Consider the following 22,057-nt stretch of genomic DNA (forward strand, 5'->3'; position numbering starts at 1 on the left):
CGGTGCAGCCGCAGACGTCTGTGCACACGACCCGGTGCAGCCGCAGACGTCTGTGCACACGACCCCGTGCAGCCGCAGACGTCTGTGCACATGACCCGGTGCAGCCGCAGACGCCTGTGCACATGTCCTGGTGCACATGAGACATTTGCACCCGTCTGTGCACACCACAGATGTTACTAGACAGATTTTTTGCACATGCGTGTTGCCCCAGTCATGCCCTGTGGCATAAGTTGGGCTTCCTAGGTAGCTACCCTCATCCTGGCTTTTGGGAGACTCTTGGAGGAATTAAAATGGGTGGTCCCTGGAGGACACGATATTCTCTGGGTGTGACTATTAGGTAGTGTGGTTGGTGAAGCAACCAACAATTGCCAGCTGGACCGTGAAAACAAAATGGTCTGAAACTGAGTTATTTTGTGGTCCTGGTGTATTTTCTCTCAGTCCGTGCCTCCCTGATGTATGTGGAATTGGGCCTTGTTGGCCCTTGGCTCATCAGCAGGCACCTTTTTAATCGCTACCAAAGCTTTATTTTTGGTGCTTTTATTCTCTAGGAAGATGGCGTAGGTCACGATGTAAAGCATTACCTTAAGAAAACATACCGCACAACACCCAACTTTGAGACGGTGAGAAGCTTTAATGTGCTTCGGTGGCTTAACTTTCCACCGCATTCAGATTTTACTCATCCTGGCAACACGCGGAGGGTCTGGCTCTAAGCCCAGGTTTCTCTTAGCAAAGGAAAATGGAGCCATTCCCTGCAATTTTTTCCTCGTTACCAAAATCAGCCTGTGGAGTTTTCAGTCTCCATTTACGGTAGAACAAAGCAGACTCTGCTGCTGCTCTTGTGTTTCATCTTTAGACTGTTTCGGGGGAGGGTTGGGTGAGTTGCTGCGCAGAGCTCTGAGACTGTCTGGGAAGACTCGCGGTTCCAGGGCAGTCGGAACCCTCGTCTGCATTTTGCTTCTAGTGAGATCACGTCGGTCCTGGGAAGCAAAGCTTGCTCCGTGGTTCCCCCCGCCCCACCCGCCGCAAGCTCATTTCCAAAACCGCAGGCTCCTGGGACAAGAGTGTCCCGGGTTTCGGGGACCAGCTGACTTGGCTTGTTAGGAAGGAGCTGGGAGGGGTGGGTTGGACCCCCTGAGCGGGGAGCTCTGTCTGCGCCCTTGTCTTGCCCCCCACCCCCCATCAGCCCGGACCTTCAGCCTGGGGTGAGACTGCGGCACCTTCTCCAGGTGGATTCTGAAGCAGCGGGAAGGCGCTTGGGTGACCCATCGGCCCTGGGGTACAGCAGGGCTGGGTTTGGGGTGCGCTTTGTGTGTTCGACACCTCCATGGTGGAGGAAGGTGTTGTGTCTGTTATTTTTACTTTATGGTGAACAGAGCAGCACAGGGCGGCGCTGGCATCCTCTTCTGAGTGTTGGGTCACTTGGTGGGTCGGCAGGTACTGAGGGCCCAGCCTGCACTGTGTGCCCTGGGGACTCGGGGCTGCAGGGAGTGTGACAGGCTCATTGGCTCGGCGCACATTCACTGCCACCTGCCTGTTCCCAGGCTCAGGTGTGGCTATGTGGGGACCTCAGCAGCAGGTGCCACAGAGTAGGGAGGGAGAGCCAGGGGCGGGTGACCAGGGCCTCGCGAGGGTCGCAGGAGGTGTGGGGCTAGGCCTCCTGGGGGCGGGCTGTGGTTTCTCAGGGGTCCAGGCTGTGCTGAAGCTCGGCAGGGTGGTGGCCACACGCAGTGCACAGTGTGGTCTCTGCAAACGGGACTGTGATGGACGAGGCAGGGCCACAAGGGCTGAAGGTGGGCCATGGTCCTCAGGGTGTCTAGGTGGTCACCCAGGACAGGCACGTACCCTGGTCACAGCTGGCCTTCAGGTGGGCACAGGGGGTCCTGTCAGGATGGGCTCGGGGTCAGGCTGAGGCAGCCGCACTGTTGACTGGAGGTCGCGACGTTGGTGAGTGAAGGCAGGAGATGTGTAGTACAAGTGAAATGATAGTGACACGACAGACGCCTGACGCCCAAGCACAGTGCGGTGAACTGGGGAGGTTTCGCAGACCTGAGTGATGCCTGGGGCTCCCGTGCAGGCACGCAGGGGCCTGGGGGCCCGGGGGCAGCTCAGCCTGATGCTCCCACATGGCTTAGGGGTGGGGTGGAAGCAGCACAGGCCGCCTGCAGCCCAGCCCCTCCCTGGACCGCTGTGCGGGGATGGTGCTTGACAGGTGGCCCCATGGGAGGCGGAGCGTGCTTGCCGCAGACGGGCACCTGGGCCCTGCAGGAACCAAGGCCAGAGGACTCTCTTAGCCCCTCGGTAGGAGGCCCCTGTGGAGGGCTGGCCTGGACTCCCGGTGCCAACGTGCCCATGCTGGAGGGGGGAGGACTCGGAGGCCGGCTGAGCTTAGCGGGGCTGTGAGTGATGGGAGAAGCCAAGTGCTCTGCAGCCTGGCCAGTGACATCTGCCACGTGTGTCTGTGTAGAAGTTTCTTATTTAACAAAATGGCAAGTGGGCCCCAGCCAGGAAAGCACCAGCCCAGGCAGACATCAGAGCCCTGCTTTCCAACGGCATGGCGTCCGAGCAGATGAGAAGATGGGAACGCCGTGGGGTAAGCACATGAGAACTTGGGGTGTCCCACACGCACTCCTCGTTAGGTGCACGCTTAGTGAGACCGCCAGCCACAGAGATGGGGCCCTGCAAAGTCAGGAGCGAGCTGGAGCGAAGCAGACTGAGCTCAGGCTCCGTTTCCCGAGCCAGCGACACGGGGGAGCGGCCCTTGATGTGTGTCACGCATCCCGAGTCTTCTCCAGACCACTAAGCATAGGGACTGCGCGGCCACTGCTGCCCAGCGCCGAGGGGCAGCGCTGATCACCACCCAAGGGAGACATGTGCCAGGCCCTGATGCGCTGGAGCTCGGGGTGCCTTGGCCCCTCTGAGGCTGACGGTCCCTTCTGTCCGTGTGCTTCCTCCCAGGACCGCCAGTGCCACCTCCCCAGGGGCTTGTCGCCCCCCAGGACTCGCCTGTGGGACCAGGGGTAAGTCCAGGCCCAGTGGGCCTTTTCAGAATTCCAACACCAATTACGTAAAGGCTCTGGGTGGAGGAACGTTCTCTTTGCCTCTCTAAGGACAGTCGATGTCCGTGTGCTTTTCTGGGCTTGGGGAGCTGGAGGGGAGGGGCAGGTGTCCTAGTGGCAGTGAGTTCCTAACATACTGCTCAGGGCGGTGGCTCCCAGAGATGGTTGGTGACTCTCCAGGCTGCCATCCAAGGCACGCTCCCCCACTTTTAAAAATGATGCATTCTCCCTGGCCATTCTGTCTAAGGCTGAGAATCTTCAGGACTGAACCACCTTTGTTGCTTTCATGAGACACCGAGGTGTGGTCTTCACCCCTCCTCTCCCGACCACCTCTGCCAGGAGAGGACCTGGCAGTCTCCACTGCCCAGGGAGCCAGGCTGCGGCTTCCTCAGGCAGCAGCGGGCACGTAGGCCCAGCAGCGGGTGCTCATGGAGACAGGGCCGCAGCAGCAGAGACCTGGCTAGTGGACGATCGCTTGTCAGAGAACAGAAGTGTCCACGTGCAGGGTCCCTGCCAGGAAAGGAAGGCTCCGGCTTGCTTGGCCGGCGTGGCTGCCCCTCTGGAATCCTGAGCCGGTCGCGTGAATTTGAATGTCAGAGTGGGCTTGTCCTGCTGATGGCTTCGTCTGCCAGCATCACCCTGGAAACTGACTTTCTAGAAAAGTTGAGTAATTCAGTATCAAAGGCTGTCCCTAAGAAGCAGCTTTAATGTGTGCCGTGCAGCTTGGAAATGGGACCAGAGATGTCGTATCCCCTGCAGACACGTGCTTAGCAGCAGCCTGTCCCAGCATTTTCCCTCCAGCGGTTTCCATGTTACCCTGAAGTGTTCAGGGCACAGGACAGCACTTCTCACTTCCAGGGCAGGAGGGGCTCACAGCAGCTTGTGTGGGCCTGAGGGGAACAGAACAGGCTCTGAGGATCCCTTCTGGCCCCTGAAGATGCTGCCGGGATGCCCCATTGCTGCCCGCACCCCCTCGTCCGTCTCTTGGACACCTCTTCACATACTGAGTCCTCTGTTCCAGCACCTTCCTTCGGCCAACTGCCGTTGTTGACAGCAGACGTCCCGTTTATAATGTGCACGCTGTATCTAGAGCCCACAGTCTGAGAGACGGACGGGTCTTCGTGGAGAGAGGACCCACGATCCTCCCATATCAGCCTCTCACTGCGGCATTCACGTTCCAGATGTTTGTAACGTTCATAGAAGGCTTACCATATGCCGGGTACCGTGCCAAGCCCTTTCCGTGAATCTCAGTTAATTCTCACAATAGTCTTGTGATTTAGGTACTGTTACCATCCCCGTTTCACAGGCGAGGGGACTGAGGCACACAAGGTTAGGTGACTTGCCCACAGTCACGTGGTAATGAAGTGGCAGACTGGGGAGTCCTGTTGAGTGTCCCCAGAGCCTGCGCTGGCTGGCCCATGTGAGGAGCACAGGTGGTCAGAGCTGGAAGGGGTCTTGGAGACGGTCAGTGCGGGGATGGAGGTGAGACTGAGAGGATTGGAGACCAGCCTGCCCGGGAGCCTGTGAGTGGCGGGGAGCCTGGCTTCCCCGGCCCTATCCCCCTCTCCACTTTCTTTTCCTTGTTAATTTTGCTCAAATGTTACAATCTAGGCGAGATCACAGAATCGTGTCTCTCGATAATTCAAATAAAGGAAATCAGAAACAGTTTGGGGTCCAGACCAGCCTGACCAGGAGATGGCAGACTGCTCTGCTTCCTTTGGCTGCGTCCGGAGTCCTCTGTCCTTTGATGACTGTGCCAGCGTGGGTGGGAGGGCCTTCGTGACATTTTCGGAGTATTTTTTATCGTCTTACCCAAGATTTCTTCCCTTCAGTTGTCACTTTCCCAGCTGGCAGCTTCTCCACGGTCCCCAACTCGGCGCCGCTCTGCCAAACTGGCTTCACAGCAGCCCGAAGCCTCTGAACCCTCCTGGACCCAGGTGGTGAGTACACCCCACGTCCTTCCAGGCAGCAGCCCCAGACTCCTGACTTCCATGAAGTTTTTCAACCTTGCGAGCACGCTGGTCCTTGGTTAGGTGACCGAGACTGTTGTCTCTGCGCTACAGGCGTAGGAACCCTCCATGCTTCAGAGATTTGCCACCATTCTGTCTTGGTGACCAAGGAGCATTTGGTCTGGGAGCTCCGTGATTTACGCTTTTGCTCTGTTTGAGAAGACAAAGTTGAACTGCCCTTAGCTCTCTGCACACAGACGGGAAAGTTAAGTTTCCACAGAGATTAAAATAGAGGCGGATCCAAGCCGCCAGCTCTGCAGGACGCTCTCCTTGCTGTCAGCGGCTGAAGGAGAATCAGTGAGGCCTACGGTCCTGGGTTCTGGTGGAGCTAATGGCCCAAAATAGGCCTGTGTTTCCACTGACCTTGGGGAATTCACAGAGTTTGGTCTCAAAACGCTGGCTGGTTCACCTATAAAATGTGTCCTCAGTCCTCACTGGAGGTCCGCTGAGAAAAGTAGCTCCGTGTAATTACTTGTTTGCAGGCAGTCACGGTGCCATGAAGTGCTTATCCTAGAATTTAGCTGGGGCTCGTGTGTTCATGAAGAGCTTGCGTCTCTTATGATTGGCACCTGAGACACGTGTTGGGGTGACCTCCGGTTACATGCGGTTCCTTTTGAACTGAAACAGGAAGCTTGGGAAGCGCGCTTGAAAGAGAGCACCCTGGATTCCCAAACAAGCTCTTGGTTTAGACATGCGTCTCCTGCCTTGGAGGGACGTGGGCGGCGGAATACGAGTGACACAGGGACACAAGAAATGTCTGCACACACGAGCCAGGGGCTTCGCAGCACAGCCTGTCATGCAGCGTTGAAGGAGTTTTCATCTTCCTGTTTCATAAACATGGTTTTGAAATTAATTCCCCTTCTTGGGCATCACCTGTCTTCCCACTGAGTTGTTCGTAAAATCAGCGATTCCTTCCTCATTTCTTTTCTTGTCGACACCCATAAAATACAATTGAATTTCAGATAAACAGTCACTTTTAAGTATAAGCATGCACCAAATATTACACAGGACATACTTATTCTAGAACCATTCATTGTTTACTGGAAATGAAAAGGCAGCTGAGCCTCCTGTGTTTTTATCAGCTAACGCCGACAATGTGACAGTGGCCCCCACATGGAGGAGCCCCCCATCCAAGCGCCCTTGGTTACAGGTGGGGATGCTTTCTGGCCTCACCTGGGGCCTCGTTTCGGTCAGCAGGAGTTCCCCTTGGAGGGCAGGATCGCTCACCTGGAAGCGGACCTGAGCCGGACGTCCTCGGCCCCGGGAACATCCGTCGCTGAAAGGTTGCAGGAGCTGCCTTTCACACCTGTGCATGCGCCGATCGTCGCGGGAGCCCAGACCAGGAGGTGAGGGGTGGACCTGGGAGGGCCCCGGGCAAATGCTGTGCAACCAAGACCATTTGGCTCTCTGAATAACGGGCTTTCCCCAGAGAAGTGGGTTTCCAGGTCCCGCCTCTCTGCCGGCCCTCTCCCCGGGGAGGCCGCCTGAGGATGTCTTTCTGTCTCAGCTCTGGAAGTCAGCTCTCGCGAGCCTCCATGGTGCTCCTGCAGTCCTCCGGCTTTCCGGAGATTCTGGATGCCAATAAGCGACCAGTTGAGGCTGTAAATCCTACAGATCCTGTGAAATTCAACCCTCAGAAAGAAGAATCAGATTGCCTACAAAGCAATGAAATAGTGCTACAGTTTCTTGCCTTTAGCAGGTAAATTCTTGAATTTTTTGTCTGTGACTCTTTACTTGGCTTTTGCATTTCTTGCATTGAAGCAAAAGTCCCGTGTGGTTCTGACCTGGCAGAGCTCCGTATGTCCAGGCTTATTAGGTTAACAGAGGCCATCTGTTTTTACTTCGGTTTGGCTAGGCCCCATCCTCAGCCATTTCTAAATGCTGTGCAACCTGCTTTGCCCCATCGTCTGTGGCCCTTAATAAAAACAGGGGCAGTATGTTGTTGGCCAGTTCTCAGGTATGGGTGTGACTCTGAGAGCAGGGTCTCCAGCCACACCTGTAGTGGGTTGATGTCCTGAGGGCTCCCCGAGGTCGCAGGAGAGCTAGCTGTTCATGTGGGTGAAGGCGGCGCATCTCCCCATGGCCCCCGAGCTAGTGGTGCCAAAAGCCCGGCTCACTGTTGTGGGTCCTGGATTAATTCGGAGCTTTGTTGGACTCAGGCTGCCCCAGGACCGCCAGGGAGTGCCGTGGCCCCAGACTGTGTATTTCACCTTCCAGTTCTACCGCTTCCCTCCCACGACAACACCGCGGCTGCAGCTGGTCAAGCTGGGCGAGCCTGGGAGGACCAGCTCTGGCCCCGTGTCCCACAGCCTCGTTCTGATCGATAAGGATGGCAGCTTTGATGCTGGTGAGAGCTGTGCCCTGGGCGGACGTGAGGGATCTGGCGCTAAGCTTTGTCAGTTTCCTTATTAAATATTGTACAGTGAACATATTCAAACATATACAGGGTTTGAGAGGATCCTGTAATGAGCCAGCTGCTGCCAGTCAGCGCCCACAGCTGCCAGCTGTGTCCCCACCCTGATCTCTTTGCAGATCAGGCTTGTTTTGAAGCACAGCCCAGACAGCGTGTATTTCATCGATAAGTACTTCCTTATGTATATCAGAAAAACGTAAACCCAATAATAATATCCCACCTCAGGTGGAAAAAGACATATCAAAATATTAAATGAGTAGTTTAACAATATTAACATCAGACAAAAGGCAAATGCAATGCTAGGATAAAGAAGCTTATAAATAACAATCAAGAGAATAAGTCACTAGGAAAAGAAACAGTTCTGGATCCATGAACTTCTAACAAACACAGCTCTAAATATAAAGGAAAAATCGACAGACTTTGTAAGGGGAAATTGGCAAACCTACAATCATAGATTTTAACACACCTCTCAGTAAATTGATAGATCAAGGAGAAAAAATTAATAGGTATTATAAAATACAATTAAAAAGACGATATCATAAAAAACCTGTCACCAATTTAGAGAGTATGCGTTATTTTCTTTTTTTTGTTTGTTTAAATTGGGGAATTGGGGGAGGGGAACAGTGTTGGGGAATTGGGGAGGAGGGAGTATGCATTATTTTCAAGCATACTTTGAAACTTATAAAAACTGCTCATTCAACTACAGAGCGTGCCAAAAAAATATACACACATTTTAAGGAAGAAAAAAACTGTGTTAAAATTGTACTACTCAATATATACCAATAACAAAAGATGAATACAAGCCACGTTTGATTTCTGTAATTCCAAGACGTGCTCAAAGTGGTTCCTATCAGTGTAATTTTAGTGGGTTTTTTTTCCTTTCTTAAAATGTGTATATGTTTTTTTGCACCCTCTGTGTATATATTTTAGGCCACCAAGCACATGTCACCTTATACCGAGATAATCTACATTAAGTCTAATTTTATGGCGTTCTCTGATCATAATGCCACAGGGACAGAGTTCCCTCACTGCCTCCCTCCAGAAGGGTCCAGACTGCTGGGTATTTTTGAATTTTAAAATGTATTTCTAATTATTCCATAGGTAAATTAAGAAATCAAAATAGAAATGACTATTTAAAACTGAATGACAAAATAACATTTCATATTAAAGCTAACGAGATGCAAGTAAAATGGTGATTACAGGGAAGTTTACAGCTTTAAGTGGTTATATCGGGAGAGAAGAATATCTTCTAAAATGCTGATCTAATTGTTCAACTCAAGAGGTTTGGTGAAAAAAATACAGAACAAACCCAATAAAAGTAGAAGCAGAGAAATTTAAACATGAGCAGAAATGCTGAGATGACAAAGAGGTCACAGGAAGGGTGAGCCAACTAGTTAGGCGCGAGGCATTCTGAGTACAGAAGGTACTGCCCTTTCCCTTGCCCAAGGTCAGAAGGTCACACTCAGCCCAGAGGGTCAGCGCTCTTGCACGAATGTGGCTCCTCCGAGACCCGCACGCCCTTGCTGGCTCTCACCCCCTATCGGGCAGACTTTGCTGCAGGGCGAGTAGGGCCGGACAGCAGCGGGCAGCCTCGGACCATGCGGCAGAGCTGGGGACCCCAGCACCCTCTCTTCCTGCGGGTAAATCTGAAAAGGAGATGGGATGGGGTGAGCAGCTCAGGCCCTGTTCCTTTCCCAAACCCTCCAGCCCATGAGCTGCTGTCTCCTGGGGAGGAGTAAGTGCAGGGCAGAGGGCGGGCACAGGAGGTCCCTCTGCAGGGGAGCCTGTGGCTGGGACGGACATACGTTCTACTGCAGCATGTTTGGGGGAGTGGGGGTAAGGGTTCTGGGCCTCCTTGACGGCGTCTGTTGAGCTCTGCATGTGTGCGTGTGGATATCAGTTTTAACGGGAGATGTTGACTAATTTCTCCTCCAATCCTGTGCGTCCAGCAGAATAAACTCCCTGCAGCCCTTCAGAGCCGTGTTCCTGCCCAGCATGGGCTGTTGCACAAGGACTTGGTGGAAGCCACAAATCTTATTTTGGGAGGAGTGTGTTGGAAAGACATGTAGTCTTGTGAACACTACTCTTCATTTTGTTCCTTTGGATATTTGATGCTGTGTTTGATTAACGTGTTTATTAAACTGTAGCTATGACAGAAGCAGAAATTAGTGAGCATGACCAGAGCAGAAGTCTCTTCAGGGTGAAGATGGTAAACACGTCCTACCGCCTTTGGGCTCATTTGGGGCTTCTTCCGGCAGGCTCTCCCGGCTTCCAGCTGAGGTTCCTGGTAGACCCCGGGTTCCTGAAGCCCGGCGAGCGGCGCTGGTTCAGCTGCTACCTGGCTGTGCACAGCCTGCAGGTTGACGTCTGGGACGGGGACTCCTTGCTTCTCATCGGATCTGCCGCCGTTCAGATGAAGGTAGCGGTCCCTGCAGGCCGAGCACGGCCGGGGTGGACTGTCCTCCCGGGAAGGTCTGTCTGCTTGGGGCATTGGCCATTGTCCAGCTGGACGGTGGTCTGGTTTCCTGTTCACAAATTCAGAACACCGCCAGGTGGTCTCCTTCCTAAAAGGAAACGGTTTTCACAGAATCTGCATTCTGTAATGCTGACTTCTATTTGCACAGACCGCCCAGGTAATGTCACCTTCTGGCCCTTCGATGGGGAGGCAGCCAGGTCCCTGAGAGCAGCTCCAGGTCGACCTCGTTACCCGAGAGCCTGGCTGGATGTCGTCAGTGTGGAAGGAAGGGTTTGGGGTATGCAAACGTGCCCTCATGCCTGTGGGTGATGAGCTGTGCTTTCCTAATTCCAGGTAGAATGAGGCGGCAGCCTCTCTCTAGCTGACCTGCCTTCCCCTCGGCAAGGCGCTGAGAGCACGCGCTCACCACGGCTCTGCCCTGGCGTCTCTGCAGGCCTTTTCTGTTCCACGGCCGGGGCCCCAGATGGTCAACCCGGGACTGGGGCCACTTCCACTGGCCCCACGATGTGCGGGCCTGAGAGTCTTGCTCCCAGCAGCGGAGAGGTGGGGGGTGGAGAGGAGCGAGCACCGTGCCGGCCGCTCCCGAGGCCCCCGTTCGTCCAGTCCTCTTCCGCCCCACACGGCTGTTTTCCTTCTGGGGGCCCGCCGACCGCCCCACCTCGGTCTCCCTGCCTGAGCCTTGCCGGGCAGCAGCGGCGGCGTCACTGAGCCCTCCGGGTCCGGGCCCCTCCTCTTGCCCCCAGAACCCCTTCACCGTGACGAGCTCACGGCTCCTGCACCGCGGTGGCCAGGCCTGACACCTCGGGGCACTGCTCCCCCTCCCTTCCTGATGGCTGACCCCCCAACCCCCGTGACTCATGTCCATCCCTGAGGGGTGGTGCCCCCAGGGCATTGGGAGGAGTGGGGGGGGGGCAGTGTGCGTACAGCTGGGGTGGGGTCCACACGCAGCAAGGACAGCGGTGTCAGCTGATGTCCTCATGCCTCATCCTGGTCCCTCAGTCCCCACCTGGGCCATGGTCATCGTGGCCACTGCTTGTCTGTCTCCCACACTGACCAGTGACGTCCTGGAGGGTGGGAATGGGGTGGTCACTGTCCATCTCTAGCAGGGTCCTAAGCCACAGTGGGCACTGCATGGCTGAGAATGAACGAACAGATGGAGCGATGACGGGAATGAACGAATGGCGGGAGGGATGAGAAAGGTAGACAGATGGACCCGGGGGTGCCCGCAGGGGGCACTGGGAGGGCAGAGGGGAGCCCTGCTGTGGAGCCTCGGGGACCCTTGGTCCTGCCCATCCCAGCCGAGCCCTTGTGTCTCTTGGGAGCCGCCACATCTGGAGGTGGAGTTATTTGATCTCTTCCTCCACAAAAAGGCCTTAAACAAGCGCTGTTAAGTTTAGTGATACAGACTTTGGTAAATTAAAATTAAATTTTACTTTTTAACAATAAAGAATTCCTTAATTTAACATTTATATAGAAAAGAGGGATAATTTGTCTAAGAAAAGACAGTCCCCTGTAACCCCTGATCCAGAGGTAGTTAGGGTGCTATGTTTAGCCTTGGAGAGATTGATTTTCTGCCGGGTAGGGGTGCATCGTATCTCGTTTCACCTGTTCCCTGATATTGGACACTCAGGTGCTCTTTTCCCGTTAGAACCTTCGTGGGAACGTTTGATGTTACATTTGCCCATGTCTGCAGCTCGTTTCCTGAGAGTGACGACAGTGTCACCTTGATAGGGTAACAGTGCTGGTTGCTCTGTCACTAACGCCTGATTGCTCCTCCACTTCACTGACCGTGTCCTCAGCCCAACCCCGAGGTCACGGTGACACTGGCAGAGCCAGGCTTTCAGCACAGTTCTGACTCGGAACTGTGCCTTCCCCAGGTGACAGCTTCTCAGAAGCGGCATTTCTGGGTCAGAGGTGCACGATGTGACAGCCTCAGCTTCAGAGCCGGCTGCTGCTACGGCTGTTCCTCCTGGAGCCGAGACAAGGGCACCTCCCGCCTTCACAGGGTATTATGAGGTGTGATCAAACAGTACAGTGCGTGTTTAAATTAAAAAAAATTTATTACAGTAAAAGACACATTGCCGTTAACTCCTCTCAAAATAATTCCACTCGCTTCGAACACACTTATCCCATCGTTCTTGCCACTTTCTGAAGCAGTTCTGGAAGTCCTTTTTCATGAGTGTCTTTAGTTGCGCTGTCGTGGCTGCCACCATGTCCTGAATTGATTTAAAACATTTACCTTTCATGGTCATTTTGACTTTGAGGAAGAGCCAGAAGTCGCACGGTGCCAGGTCTGGTGAATAAGGTGGATGAGGACACACCGTAATGTTTTTATTTGACAGAAATTGCCGTTCCAGAAGCGATGTGTGACATGGAGTGCTGTCACGGTGGAGGATGATTTACGGCACACTTTAGAACACACCTTCTCTCAACCGTAGCTCACACCCAACTGACTGCACTGAACAAGTTGAAGCTTATCACACACTATTACTAAGGTTCGATGTGCCGCTTCCCGTATTGAAGATCCTGCTTTTCCGCTGTATTGCACTTGGCAGCAGCACTCACCGTATTTTTTTTTTATCACAACAGAAAGGCTCTGTGTCACACATCGCTTCTGGTATAGCAATTTCTGTCAAATAAAAACTTTATGGTGTGTCCTCATCCACCTTATTAACCAGACCTGGCACCGTGCGACTGCTGGCTCTTCCCCAAAGTCAAAATGACCATGAAAGGTAAACGTTTTAAATGGATTCAGGACATGGACGCAGCCACAACAGCGCAACTAAAGACTCTCATGAAAGAGGACTTCCAGAACTGCTTCAGAAAGTGGCATAAGTGTGTTCAAAGCGAGTGGGAGTATTTTGAGAGGGGTTAACTGCAATGTGTCTTTTACTGTAATACATTTTTTTTATTTAAACATTCACCATATTGTTTGATCACACCTCGTAGCTTTAAACAAATCTTTGCAGTGTCCCAGGTGAGAGAGGATAACCTGTTTGTATTGGTATTTCTTTGCTTCCTGGCACGGTGGGGGTCCCTGCTTGCATTGATTGGCCGTTCTCCCGAGGGGGTCTGTGTGTAGTCCAGCAGCCGAGGGTCTGAACCGTGAACTTGGTACGGTTATGTGGGAATGCGGGCAAGCACTGCTAAGCGAGCAGGGCCTGAGGCAGCTGGAAGCCCCCAGACCCACAAGCAGGGGTCAGCTCTGGGCACCTCCAGTCCCAGAGCCGGACACTGTTGCTGCTGTGGCAGTGCAAGCATTCCAAAAGCGGCACGTAGGCGTAGTGTGGTCCCACGCTTCCAGTTACGAACAAGAAGCACTAGCTGAGAAGTCAGGTGACTGACTTTCCCAAGGCCTCACAGGAAGAGGGTCCCACCTGGGCCCGGAGGTGACCTGTGCTTCCGTCATCCCCCTGTGGCCCTCAGTAGCCCTTGGCTCAGGCAGAGGACTGAGGGGCTAAACTTGGTTCGCTGAGAAAACCGTGGTCAGCAAGGTCCTGATGCTGCGCGGGTCTGCTCTTGGCCCGCTCTGCAGCCCAGCCTGGTGTGGAGACCCTGGCCCTTTGGCTCCAGTGGTCCCACGGCCCCTCTTCTGACCCTACGACCCATCTTTCAGCCATACCAAAGCCCTCTGCTCCCGGCCCCAGGGGGGGGGGGCTCTCTCTGTGCACCGGGCCTGGCGCGTCCCCCAGCCTTCCCTGCCTGTAGGCATATCCTTGTTCTAAAGGTCCGGCTCAGACCTCGGAGCTCTCACCGACCCAGAGATGGGCTGTGTCCAGTGCCCCCCGCCTTGTTCTGTTGCTCCATCCCATCTGTCTCCCCACGGAGGGGACCCCATGAGGGTGGCTCCCAGGCCCATTTGTGCATTCCTGGTGTTCACTCAGCGGGTGAATCGGGTTGCACATCATTACAGAATGTGTGGGGAAGACCCAGCATCTGGGACCCAGGTTTTCGGAAGAAGGTGGTCTCTGTCTCGGCCACCCTGATTGGCGCCCTTGTCTCCGCAGCACCTCCTCCGCCAGGGGCGGCCGGCTGTGCAGGTCTCGCACGAGCTCGAGGTTGTGGCGACCGAATATGAGCAGGATGCAATGGTGGTGAGTGGAGACGTGACTGGATTTGGCAGCGTCAAGCCCATCGGCGTCCACATGTTGGTGAAGGGCTGGCTGCACCTGACCTTGGCCAACATAGGTGAGAGCCGCTGGCAGCTTTGTCTGGTCTCGTGTCATCCCAGCTGGAGCACGAGCTCCCTCAGGGCAGTGGCCACACTGGGCACCGTATACTCAGTAAGAATTGAGACAAACACTTACTAGCTTGACCACTGAGCCTGTCTTGGCACCAGTTGTTCGGTGTTTCTGATTTCTGAGCAGGATTTGGGATCATTAGTCGTCTAGGTCTTGCCCACATTTTGTTTTTTGGTTCTGTCCCTCGGGCACCATTGTGACAAACCTCAAAGAAACTGACTGCTTTCAGGAGAGGTTTTCATTGGGAGTGTCAGCCCACGGAACTGCCTCATCACGGGGGAGAGAAAAGAGAAGTGTTGCTGGGCTTCCATACAGCTTGGGGATGGGAGCGGAGACGCACACGTGCCTACAGCGGCGGCCTTGACCGTACATCACGTGATGTCCTGAGTTGCTGCTCAGAGGCGCGGGGCCTCCTCCCGGGTGCTGCACGGTGGGCAGGGCTGGGCTGGCTGTGGCTGCAATGGTCCTGCGTGGACGTCCTGGAGGCGTGACTGAGGTCCCTAACGGGACAAGACACAGAGGCCACCTCGGAGCAGAGGGCCAGTGCCAGCCCCTGTGGGCAGGTGACAAGCCCACTCGGTCTCCTTTGATGGGACTGTGGAGGGACTGGGGTTTTTCTGGGCAGAACTGAAAGCTGGAAAAAACCAAGCCATTTGAGGTTTGTGGAGCCGAGCCTGTCTGCATGGGACTCAAACCTCTGTTGTTTAATCGAGGAATTTTCCATACCTCAAAACCCAGCCCGAGTTTAAAGGCTCGAGCCCCACGGGCCACAGCACGGAGTGGGCAGAGCTCATTAATTCGGGTTTGAGGTTTCTGCCTGCTTGTTTACAAATGTGGGATCCGAGGCAGCCTGGAAAGTAGTCAATATGGAAACAGCAAAACTCAATTAGGTTCCAAGAAATAAATGAGCCACGTGTGAGAAGCAGGCACCATTCACAAGCTCCTAGGACTGAGGGAGTTGCAAGAAGCACTCTGCTTCCGAGAGTGTATTGGTTGTTTTTATATTTAATTCACCAGCCCACAAATATGCAGTGACTCCGGGTGTTAAAATCTTATCTTCAGAAGAAAGATTAGCTCCATTATATGTTATCTTAAATTGTCATTTTCATACTTTGCCTGCAAGGGAGAGATAAGCTCATGGGAAAGAGTCTGAGATACCCAGCTCGAGAGGCTGCGCTGCACGCGTGCCGGGGAGCAGCTAACAAAGGATAAACGCTGCACGCCCCATGCCGTCCCAGAGCGGCCGCACTGCGGCTTCCCCTGTAAAGTCTGCGTTTCTTGAAAAATAAAAGTGTTGTGGCTTTTATTTCTTTATGAAACTGGTTGTTATGTACCATGCAGCAGACACAGGCCAGTATATTGGCTGATGGTTATGTGAGCCCCCTGGGTGACAGGGAGGGTCCACGCCAGCGTCACGGTGCCCAGCTCGGCCTGGGCAGTGCTCCGTGCCTTGTTCCTCACGGTGCGTGATCAGCTGGGAGGCCGCCGGAGGAGGCATCTGCCCCAGGTCTCCTGGGACTCCTTCCATGGGAGAGGGCCGTCCTCGTGCTTGGTGGCTTCTCAGGTCTGACAAGCTCTTTGACACTCTCGACAGCTGCCTCTGCAGCCGTCTTTCAGTGATCTCTCGTCACGCAGACATCATAGAAGCTGAGTTATTTTCTTTTCTCCCAGTGACCCGGCTGCGCCGTGAGCACAGTTCGGCTGGGAGCTCCGCTGTCACTGGGGGAGGCAGGGCGGCCCTCACCTTGGCTCACCGTCCGCGACCCATGCTCTCTGGGTGAAGGAAGACCGGCTGGTGTGGACCATGCCCCCGGGGTTTGGGGCCAGACAGTGGTGCTGTGCTGTGCTTCTGTGGGACAGGTGTGTGGCTGATCAGGAGCCCTGTGTATCTGGAGGGTTTCTGCTCCCTTAGCAGGAGACCTGCAGCACTTTCAGATGCCAGTTGTACCCTGAATAAATGCAGCCTCCTCGCCCTCTTAGGGCTGAGAGTCTTTGTGCAAATGTAAACTCAGCTGGTTTACTGTTCCTTCATCTGAACAAACCGGGGCTCTGAGTACAAGTACAGGAAGGAGATGGTCATGAAGCCTGGGGACGCCCCTGTCTGTCCAGGAGGGGACTACGTGGTCCTGCTGGTCCCCCACGCTGCGGCGAAGGTCATCAGTCCTGAGAGCCCACACTCCAAGGCGCTGGTCACCTGCCTCGCTGCGCTGTCTGGACCAGAGCCTCACCTTGGTTTCTGTGTGTCTCTCAGATGCTTACGATAGGCCGGCGCTCATTTTAGTTAGATGCGGGGGACCAAAGGTGGCTTCACCTGCTGAGCGGGAACCCTTAGCCATGGGCTGCAGTGGGCTGGCACTGGAGCTGCCCCAGGGGGACCCGGGTGGCTTTGTCACTGGCTTTGGCAGAGGAAGTGGGGAACTCACTGGCAGGGTGGGAAGAGGCAGCGCTGCCTGCCGTCTGGTGTGCGGGGGTGATGGCGTGGGTGCCCGGCAGGCCGGGCTGGGATCCAGAGCTGGCTCCCCAGCGTGTTGTGGGCAGGGCACTTGATCCAGTGTCCCAGGCCGGGGCCTCGGGGAGGCTCAGAACAGGCTCCCGCCTCTGCCCTGCTGCTGCTGGCCCTGAGAGGAGACACGAGGCCACTGACAGGGCAGCGTTGGCCAGGCTGCTTTCTGAGCTGTGAGCCTGCCACAGGGCAGGTGACAAGACAGGCGACAAGACAGGTGACAAGACAGGTTCCTGTCGCAGGAAGGCCAGCAGGAGCTGAGGTTCAGAAAACACCGAAGACAACTGAAGGGATTTGCAGACAACAAGCATGGATGTTCTTAGAAGAGAGGACGCTCGCTGCTCTCTGTGTATCTGTCACCAGCCTTGAGACCACGTCAGATGAATGGCTGCCGCTTGGTCACAGATGATTTCACTTGCTGGTCCTGAACCGGCCTTTCCCCACCCCCAGATCGGGCCTTCGTCCTCACTAGCTTTTGGGGGATGGCCTCCAGCTGCAGTTTCAGGACCTGGCTGCTGTCTTCTGGGGCCTGGAGAGGGCGCCCCCATTGGGAGCAGCGCAGAGGAGACCGCCCAACCTAACCTCCCTCGGAGGGATGGGCACTCCCTGTCCAGCGTCAGCTCAGAGCCAGTCTAGAGAGGGACATTTCTGTCAGGCAACGGCGCAGAAAAACACCCTTTGTGTCAGTGAGGAGACACATCACACCTGCGGGCAGGTGGGTGTGCTGACGGTCCAGCACTGAGCTTGCCCTGGCAAACAGCAGCCTGCTGGCAGGTGCCAAGCTTCACGTGAGGCCGGGAGCAGCAGGTAGGTCTGAGGAGGCAGAAGAGGCCGAGCTGAGCAGGGAGGGTGAACCGGGCACTTTTGGCAGCTCCCAGCAAGCTCGCCAGGCTGCTCCCCGCCTGCAGGAACCGGAAATGAGCAGTGCAAGTTTTGTGTGGTCCATTTCGGAATGTGACCTCGTTAGCTGTGTGCTGCCTCACCCTGATTTGGAAGCCAAGTCCATGCAGAGAGGTTGTGAGCGCCCACATAGGATGCCGTCCTCTGGAGAAGGGTTTCTGTGGGCAAACACTTCCATTCCCCACCAGATGCTCAGGCGCTGGCCAGTCCGTGGGCGCTGCCTCCAGTCAGTCCCGGGCATGCACGCCGGTGCTCTGCCTCTGGGCTTGAATCCATCCGCGGGAGCATTGCCTCCCTTCAAAGTCTTCTCTGAAAAACAGCTTGAGAAGATTCTAGTTGTGGAGGCTCTTGTACCTTCAGATGCATTTGGAGTTAGATGTTTGCACAGGTGCACAGAGGCCTTTCTCCAACAATATGTGTTCATATTGTTGAACATGCCATGGCAGTGTGTGAGCCGTGGCAGGGGGTGGGGGTGAGGTGCTGGGCAGACACAGGGACAAGTGAGGTACACTCTGAGCGCCGAGCTTTAAATCCCTTGGGAAGCAGAGCCGGGAAGGAGCCCAGAGAGGAGGGAGGTTGAAGCATAAGCTCCCACTGGCATCTCTCAACTGCAAATTCAGACCGAGAGTGGAAGGTGGGATGCTAGTGGTCAGGTGTGGATGGACCATGAAAGCCGGACCGCCTCATAAGCACATGGATGTGTTTCATCAGACTCATTTGGTATTAATGTCTTAATGTCTTCTGTTTTTAATGTAGGTCACTCGTGTGAACAGAGAGTGAGAGATTCCAGGTCGTTGCCACCGTCCAGGTCACGAGTCATCTCGAATGACGGAGCCAGCCGCTTCGAGGGAGGCAGCCTCCTCACGCGTGGGGGCCTGAGACGTGAGTGACAGGGCGCTGGACACGCAGGTGGGTGGGTCCTGCCGGGTGTGATTGGCACGGGGGTGGGATGGAGCAAACCGACGGGGGAAGGCTGTGAGTGTGTGTGTGTGTGCACGTGTGAGCGTGTGTGGTGGTGTCCACACCCCTCTGGAACTGGGGGGCAGAGCAGTGGCCGCAGTGGAGCTGCGGGCCACCTTGATCCGCCACGGCCATCAGACGCCCTAGCCTGGGCTCTGTGGAAGCCGCCTGTGCTGTTTCATAGAGAAATGACAGCCCTGCGAGTGGCCTTGGTGTTTGGTTAGCTGCTCTTCCGCAGGGGAAAAGGGAAGGGGCTGAACACAGACTGATTTGTAAAAATGGATTTGATGTTGGGAAGAGGAGAAATAAACTGAATCACGAAGCTTGGGAAATAAAAACCCGGGCTTGGTGAAAATATTTTTCNAGGGTTGTTGCCCCAGCGGTGTCCGTGGGGGCTGCTCCTGTACTGCTTTAAGTTCTAGAAGGCTCAGCCCCGTAGGGTCTCCCTGTTACAGGTTCTGTGCGCCTGAGGTGCAGACGGCTTCGCTGGGTGCTTGTGTCCTGGACCCTCGGCCGCTGGGACAGCAGGTGGGGCTCGTGGTCTGTGTCCAGGCCCGTGTGTGGCCCTGGGACCCAGCAGGGAACAGACAGCCAAATTGCCTTTCATCCTGGAGGAGAGACTGACTCCGCCAAACACATGAAGCGTGACGTGGGCGGTGGTCATGTTGTGGAGAAAACAAAGCCGAGAGGAGAGGGCCATGGGGCATCATCCAGAATTAGGCAGTGGTGCCTGTGAAACTAAGAGAAGAAAATGTGTTTTGTGCCTGCAGCTTATACCTCCCCCGGCTGCTCTGTCTGCCCCAAGTCCCCTGGGAGACCAGCACTTGGGAGACAGAAGCTACTTTTTTATTTTTGGGGAACAGTGTGTTTTTCCAGGACTCATCAGCTCCAAGTCAAGTAGTTGTTGTAGTCTAGTTGTGGAGGGCACATCTCAGTGGCCCATGTGGGGATTGAACCGGCAACCTTAGTGTTCTGAGCATTGCACTCTAACTAGCTGAGCTAATCGGCTGCTCCAGAAGCTACTTTTAACAGGGAGCTTCATATGAGCGGTTGTTAACTGGGCGAGATGTTGTTAACCAGGTAGCTGGGAGAGTAAGAAGAGAACGCTACACTTTAGGAGGTAGAGACAGCAGGAAGCTGCTACCTGCCACGCCCACGCTGGGGCAGCAAGGGACAAAGCTGGACTCCGTGACTTACGGCTCAGGCCTCCGAGGAAGGCGCTCCTCGCTGGGCTGGTGCAGGGTCTGCCCAGAAGCCACAAGGCTGGGTCTGTGATGTTCAGGTGCAGACGGGACCTGCTGAGGAGGAGCTGCCCCTGCTGGGACGATGGCTGGGTGAGGCAGGTGGGAGGGTCCCCTCAGCGCGGACTGGCCCTCCGCCATGGTCAGACTTCCGGGAGCGGCTGGTGGAGCTGACTGACGGGGTCTGCAGGGGCCTGTGGGCCGAGCGAGGTGGGGTGGATGTGGGGCAGAGACCTGCTCATAACAAGCACGGCAGTTAAAGAAACAGTCGGTCATTTTAGAATTGAAGTCTCAGCATAGCGGGAAAATTCTGGCAAAGGTGTCAGGGCGCAGATGGTGGGAACGTGGGTGCTGTGTCGGGGCTTCTCTCCGAGCCAGGACGTGGGGTGGAGTCAGGACACCAGGTGCGGGAATAGACTCGTGTGATGGCTTCAGGCTGAGCTCCAAAAAGGCAACACCAAACAGTGTTGCTTAAAGACCAAAGGGGAGAAACAGCAAAGAAAAGTGGGGGACGGTGACCACAGTTCAGGAGGGTGTGTCAGGGTGGGGCTGGAGGGCACGGAGCTCAGCCATGGACGGCGTGCCCGTTCCAAGTGGGGACCTGAGCTCCTGGGTGGCTGTCCTGTTATAATTTGTGAGTTAAACGTCGTTTTACATGTACAGTAGAACCTTGGATTGCGAGTAACTTGGTTTGTGAGTGTTCCGCAAGACGAGCAGACATTTCTAATACATTTTAACGTGGTAAACGAGCGATGTCTTGTAGTACGAGCAGTTTGTTTCTGGAATGAATTATGCTCACATGCCAAGGTATTACTGTGTATCCTCTTATGTGTGTGCATCTAAAAGGTTTCATAATAAAACTTACCAAAGCAGAGCGTCCTTCACATGTGGAACATTCGTTCTTGGCCCAAGCTTTGCGTGGACGGGGGACAGTGTCCTGGCGTTGGTGTGTGGCTGCGCCTGCCCTCATTCCAGGGCCTGGAGGGCTCACTGGGCCAGACTGAGTCATGGAGTCGATTCCCATTCTAAATACCAGCTGTTCAAACTAGGACCTCTTTTGACAAATAGGTTTTTTAGTAAGAAACATGTATAAAAAAGGAAGTTTATATTTCTAGCCCCTTGGTTTAGGCACAGTCTCATTTTACCGTCTGGAATCAAAGAGCTAACGTGTTCCGTTTCTCCCATGAGGACCTGGCGAGGTTCATGGCCGGATCCTTCTGGAACACCCCCCAGCACGCACACAGCAGGCGTGTCGAAGGTGGAATAATTGTGTTGGGCTGCAGACCTTCTCCACTGACATTCGAGGCATGTGCCTCACAAGAAACAGCAGTAGCAGCAGCCACACGTGATACGCATGTGAAGGGCACATGTTCACGTGCGGGCCTGTGCTGGGTGCCGTCCTCTCTGTGTGGGCACCCCACTTCTGACCATGTCAGTCCTTCCGTGTCACGGGGGGTGATGGACCGCAGAGACCCCGTCCCTGTCTGTAAGGAGGCCTGGTGCATGCAGCCGCCCGCCAGCCCGTGTGCGGACATCCTGACACTGCGCTGTCTGCTCTGTCGGCAGGTCTTGTTCCGGGCCAGTGGCGGCAAGCCCCTCGCCGTGCTGCGCCTGACGGTGGAGCCTCAGCCGCACGTGGTGGACCAGGTCTTCCGCTTCTATCACCCAGAGCTCACCTTCCTGAAGAAGGCCATCCGCCTGCCTCCCTGGCACACGCTGCCAGGCAGGTCCCATCTGTCCCCGTGGCTGGCATTTTGTGGGCTCAACAGATGGGAAGAGGTTTTCCCCAAGGGTGACAAGCGTCACTGTTATGTCGTCTCGTGATGCTCTTACTCCAACAACACATGACATGTCTTTAAATCCTACCCGCTGCCTTTTTCATTGGAAATGGCCACCTTCTCGCGTCCTCTGAGGTGGCAGGGTGTGCCCTGAGCTCACGCCCGGGACACCCACTTCCTCCCCCTGCCGAGTCACTTTTTTCTGTTTGGTGCATTTAGAGCAAAGCGACGTCTTCCACGTCTGGCACCTTTTTCCATAGCACTCCGCTTACGTTTTGGCTACTCCCTTTGGACAAGCCCTTAGATCAGCGGTTCTCAACCTTCCTAATGCCGCGACCCCTTAATACAGTTCCTCATGTTTTGGTGACCCCCCAACCATCAAAATATTTTCGTTGCTACTCTATAACTGTAATTTTGCTACTGTTATGAATTGTAATGTAAATATCTTTTTGTTTTCCGATGGTCTTAGGCGACCCCTGT

General features: G+C 54.9%; 1 protein-coding gene across 1 annotated transcript in view; it reads left to right on the plus strand.

The window, feature by feature from the left end:
• The window catches only part of NPHP4 (nephrocystin 4), a 109,142-nt gene that overhangs the window by 69,549 nt on the left and 17,536 nt on the right, over positions 1-22,057 (plus strand). Inside the window, exons 13-22 of the mRNA XM_019660363.1 lie at positions 2,956-3,017; positions 4,889-4,996; positions 6,260-6,411; positions 6,573-6,764; positions 7,225-7,412; positions 9,737-9,897; positions 13,962-14,142; positions 18,355-18,487; positions 19,014-19,086; positions 21,366-21,522. Of these exons, the coding sequence (XP_019515908.1) occupies positions 2,956-3,017; positions 4,889-4,996; positions 6,260-6,411; positions 6,573-6,764; positions 7,225-7,412; positions 9,737-9,897; positions 13,962-14,142; positions 18,355-18,487; positions 19,014-19,086; positions 21,366-21,522 (1,407 nt within the window). The remainder of the gene's footprint in view (positions 1-2,955; positions 3,018-4,888; positions 4,997-6,259; positions 6,412-6,572; positions 6,765-7,224; positions 7,413-9,736; positions 9,898-13,961; positions 14,143-18,354; positions 18,488-19,013; positions 19,087-21,365; positions 21,523-22,057) is intronic.

This window comes from Hipposideros armiger, unplaced genomic scaffold (assembly GCF_001890085.2).
Source record: "Hipposideros armiger isolate ML-2016 unplaced genomic scaffold, ASM189008v1 scaffold_316, whole genome shotgun sequence".
Taxonomy (NCBI): Eukaryota; Metazoa; Chordata; class Mammalia; order Chiroptera; family Hipposideridae; genus Hipposideros; species Hipposideros armiger.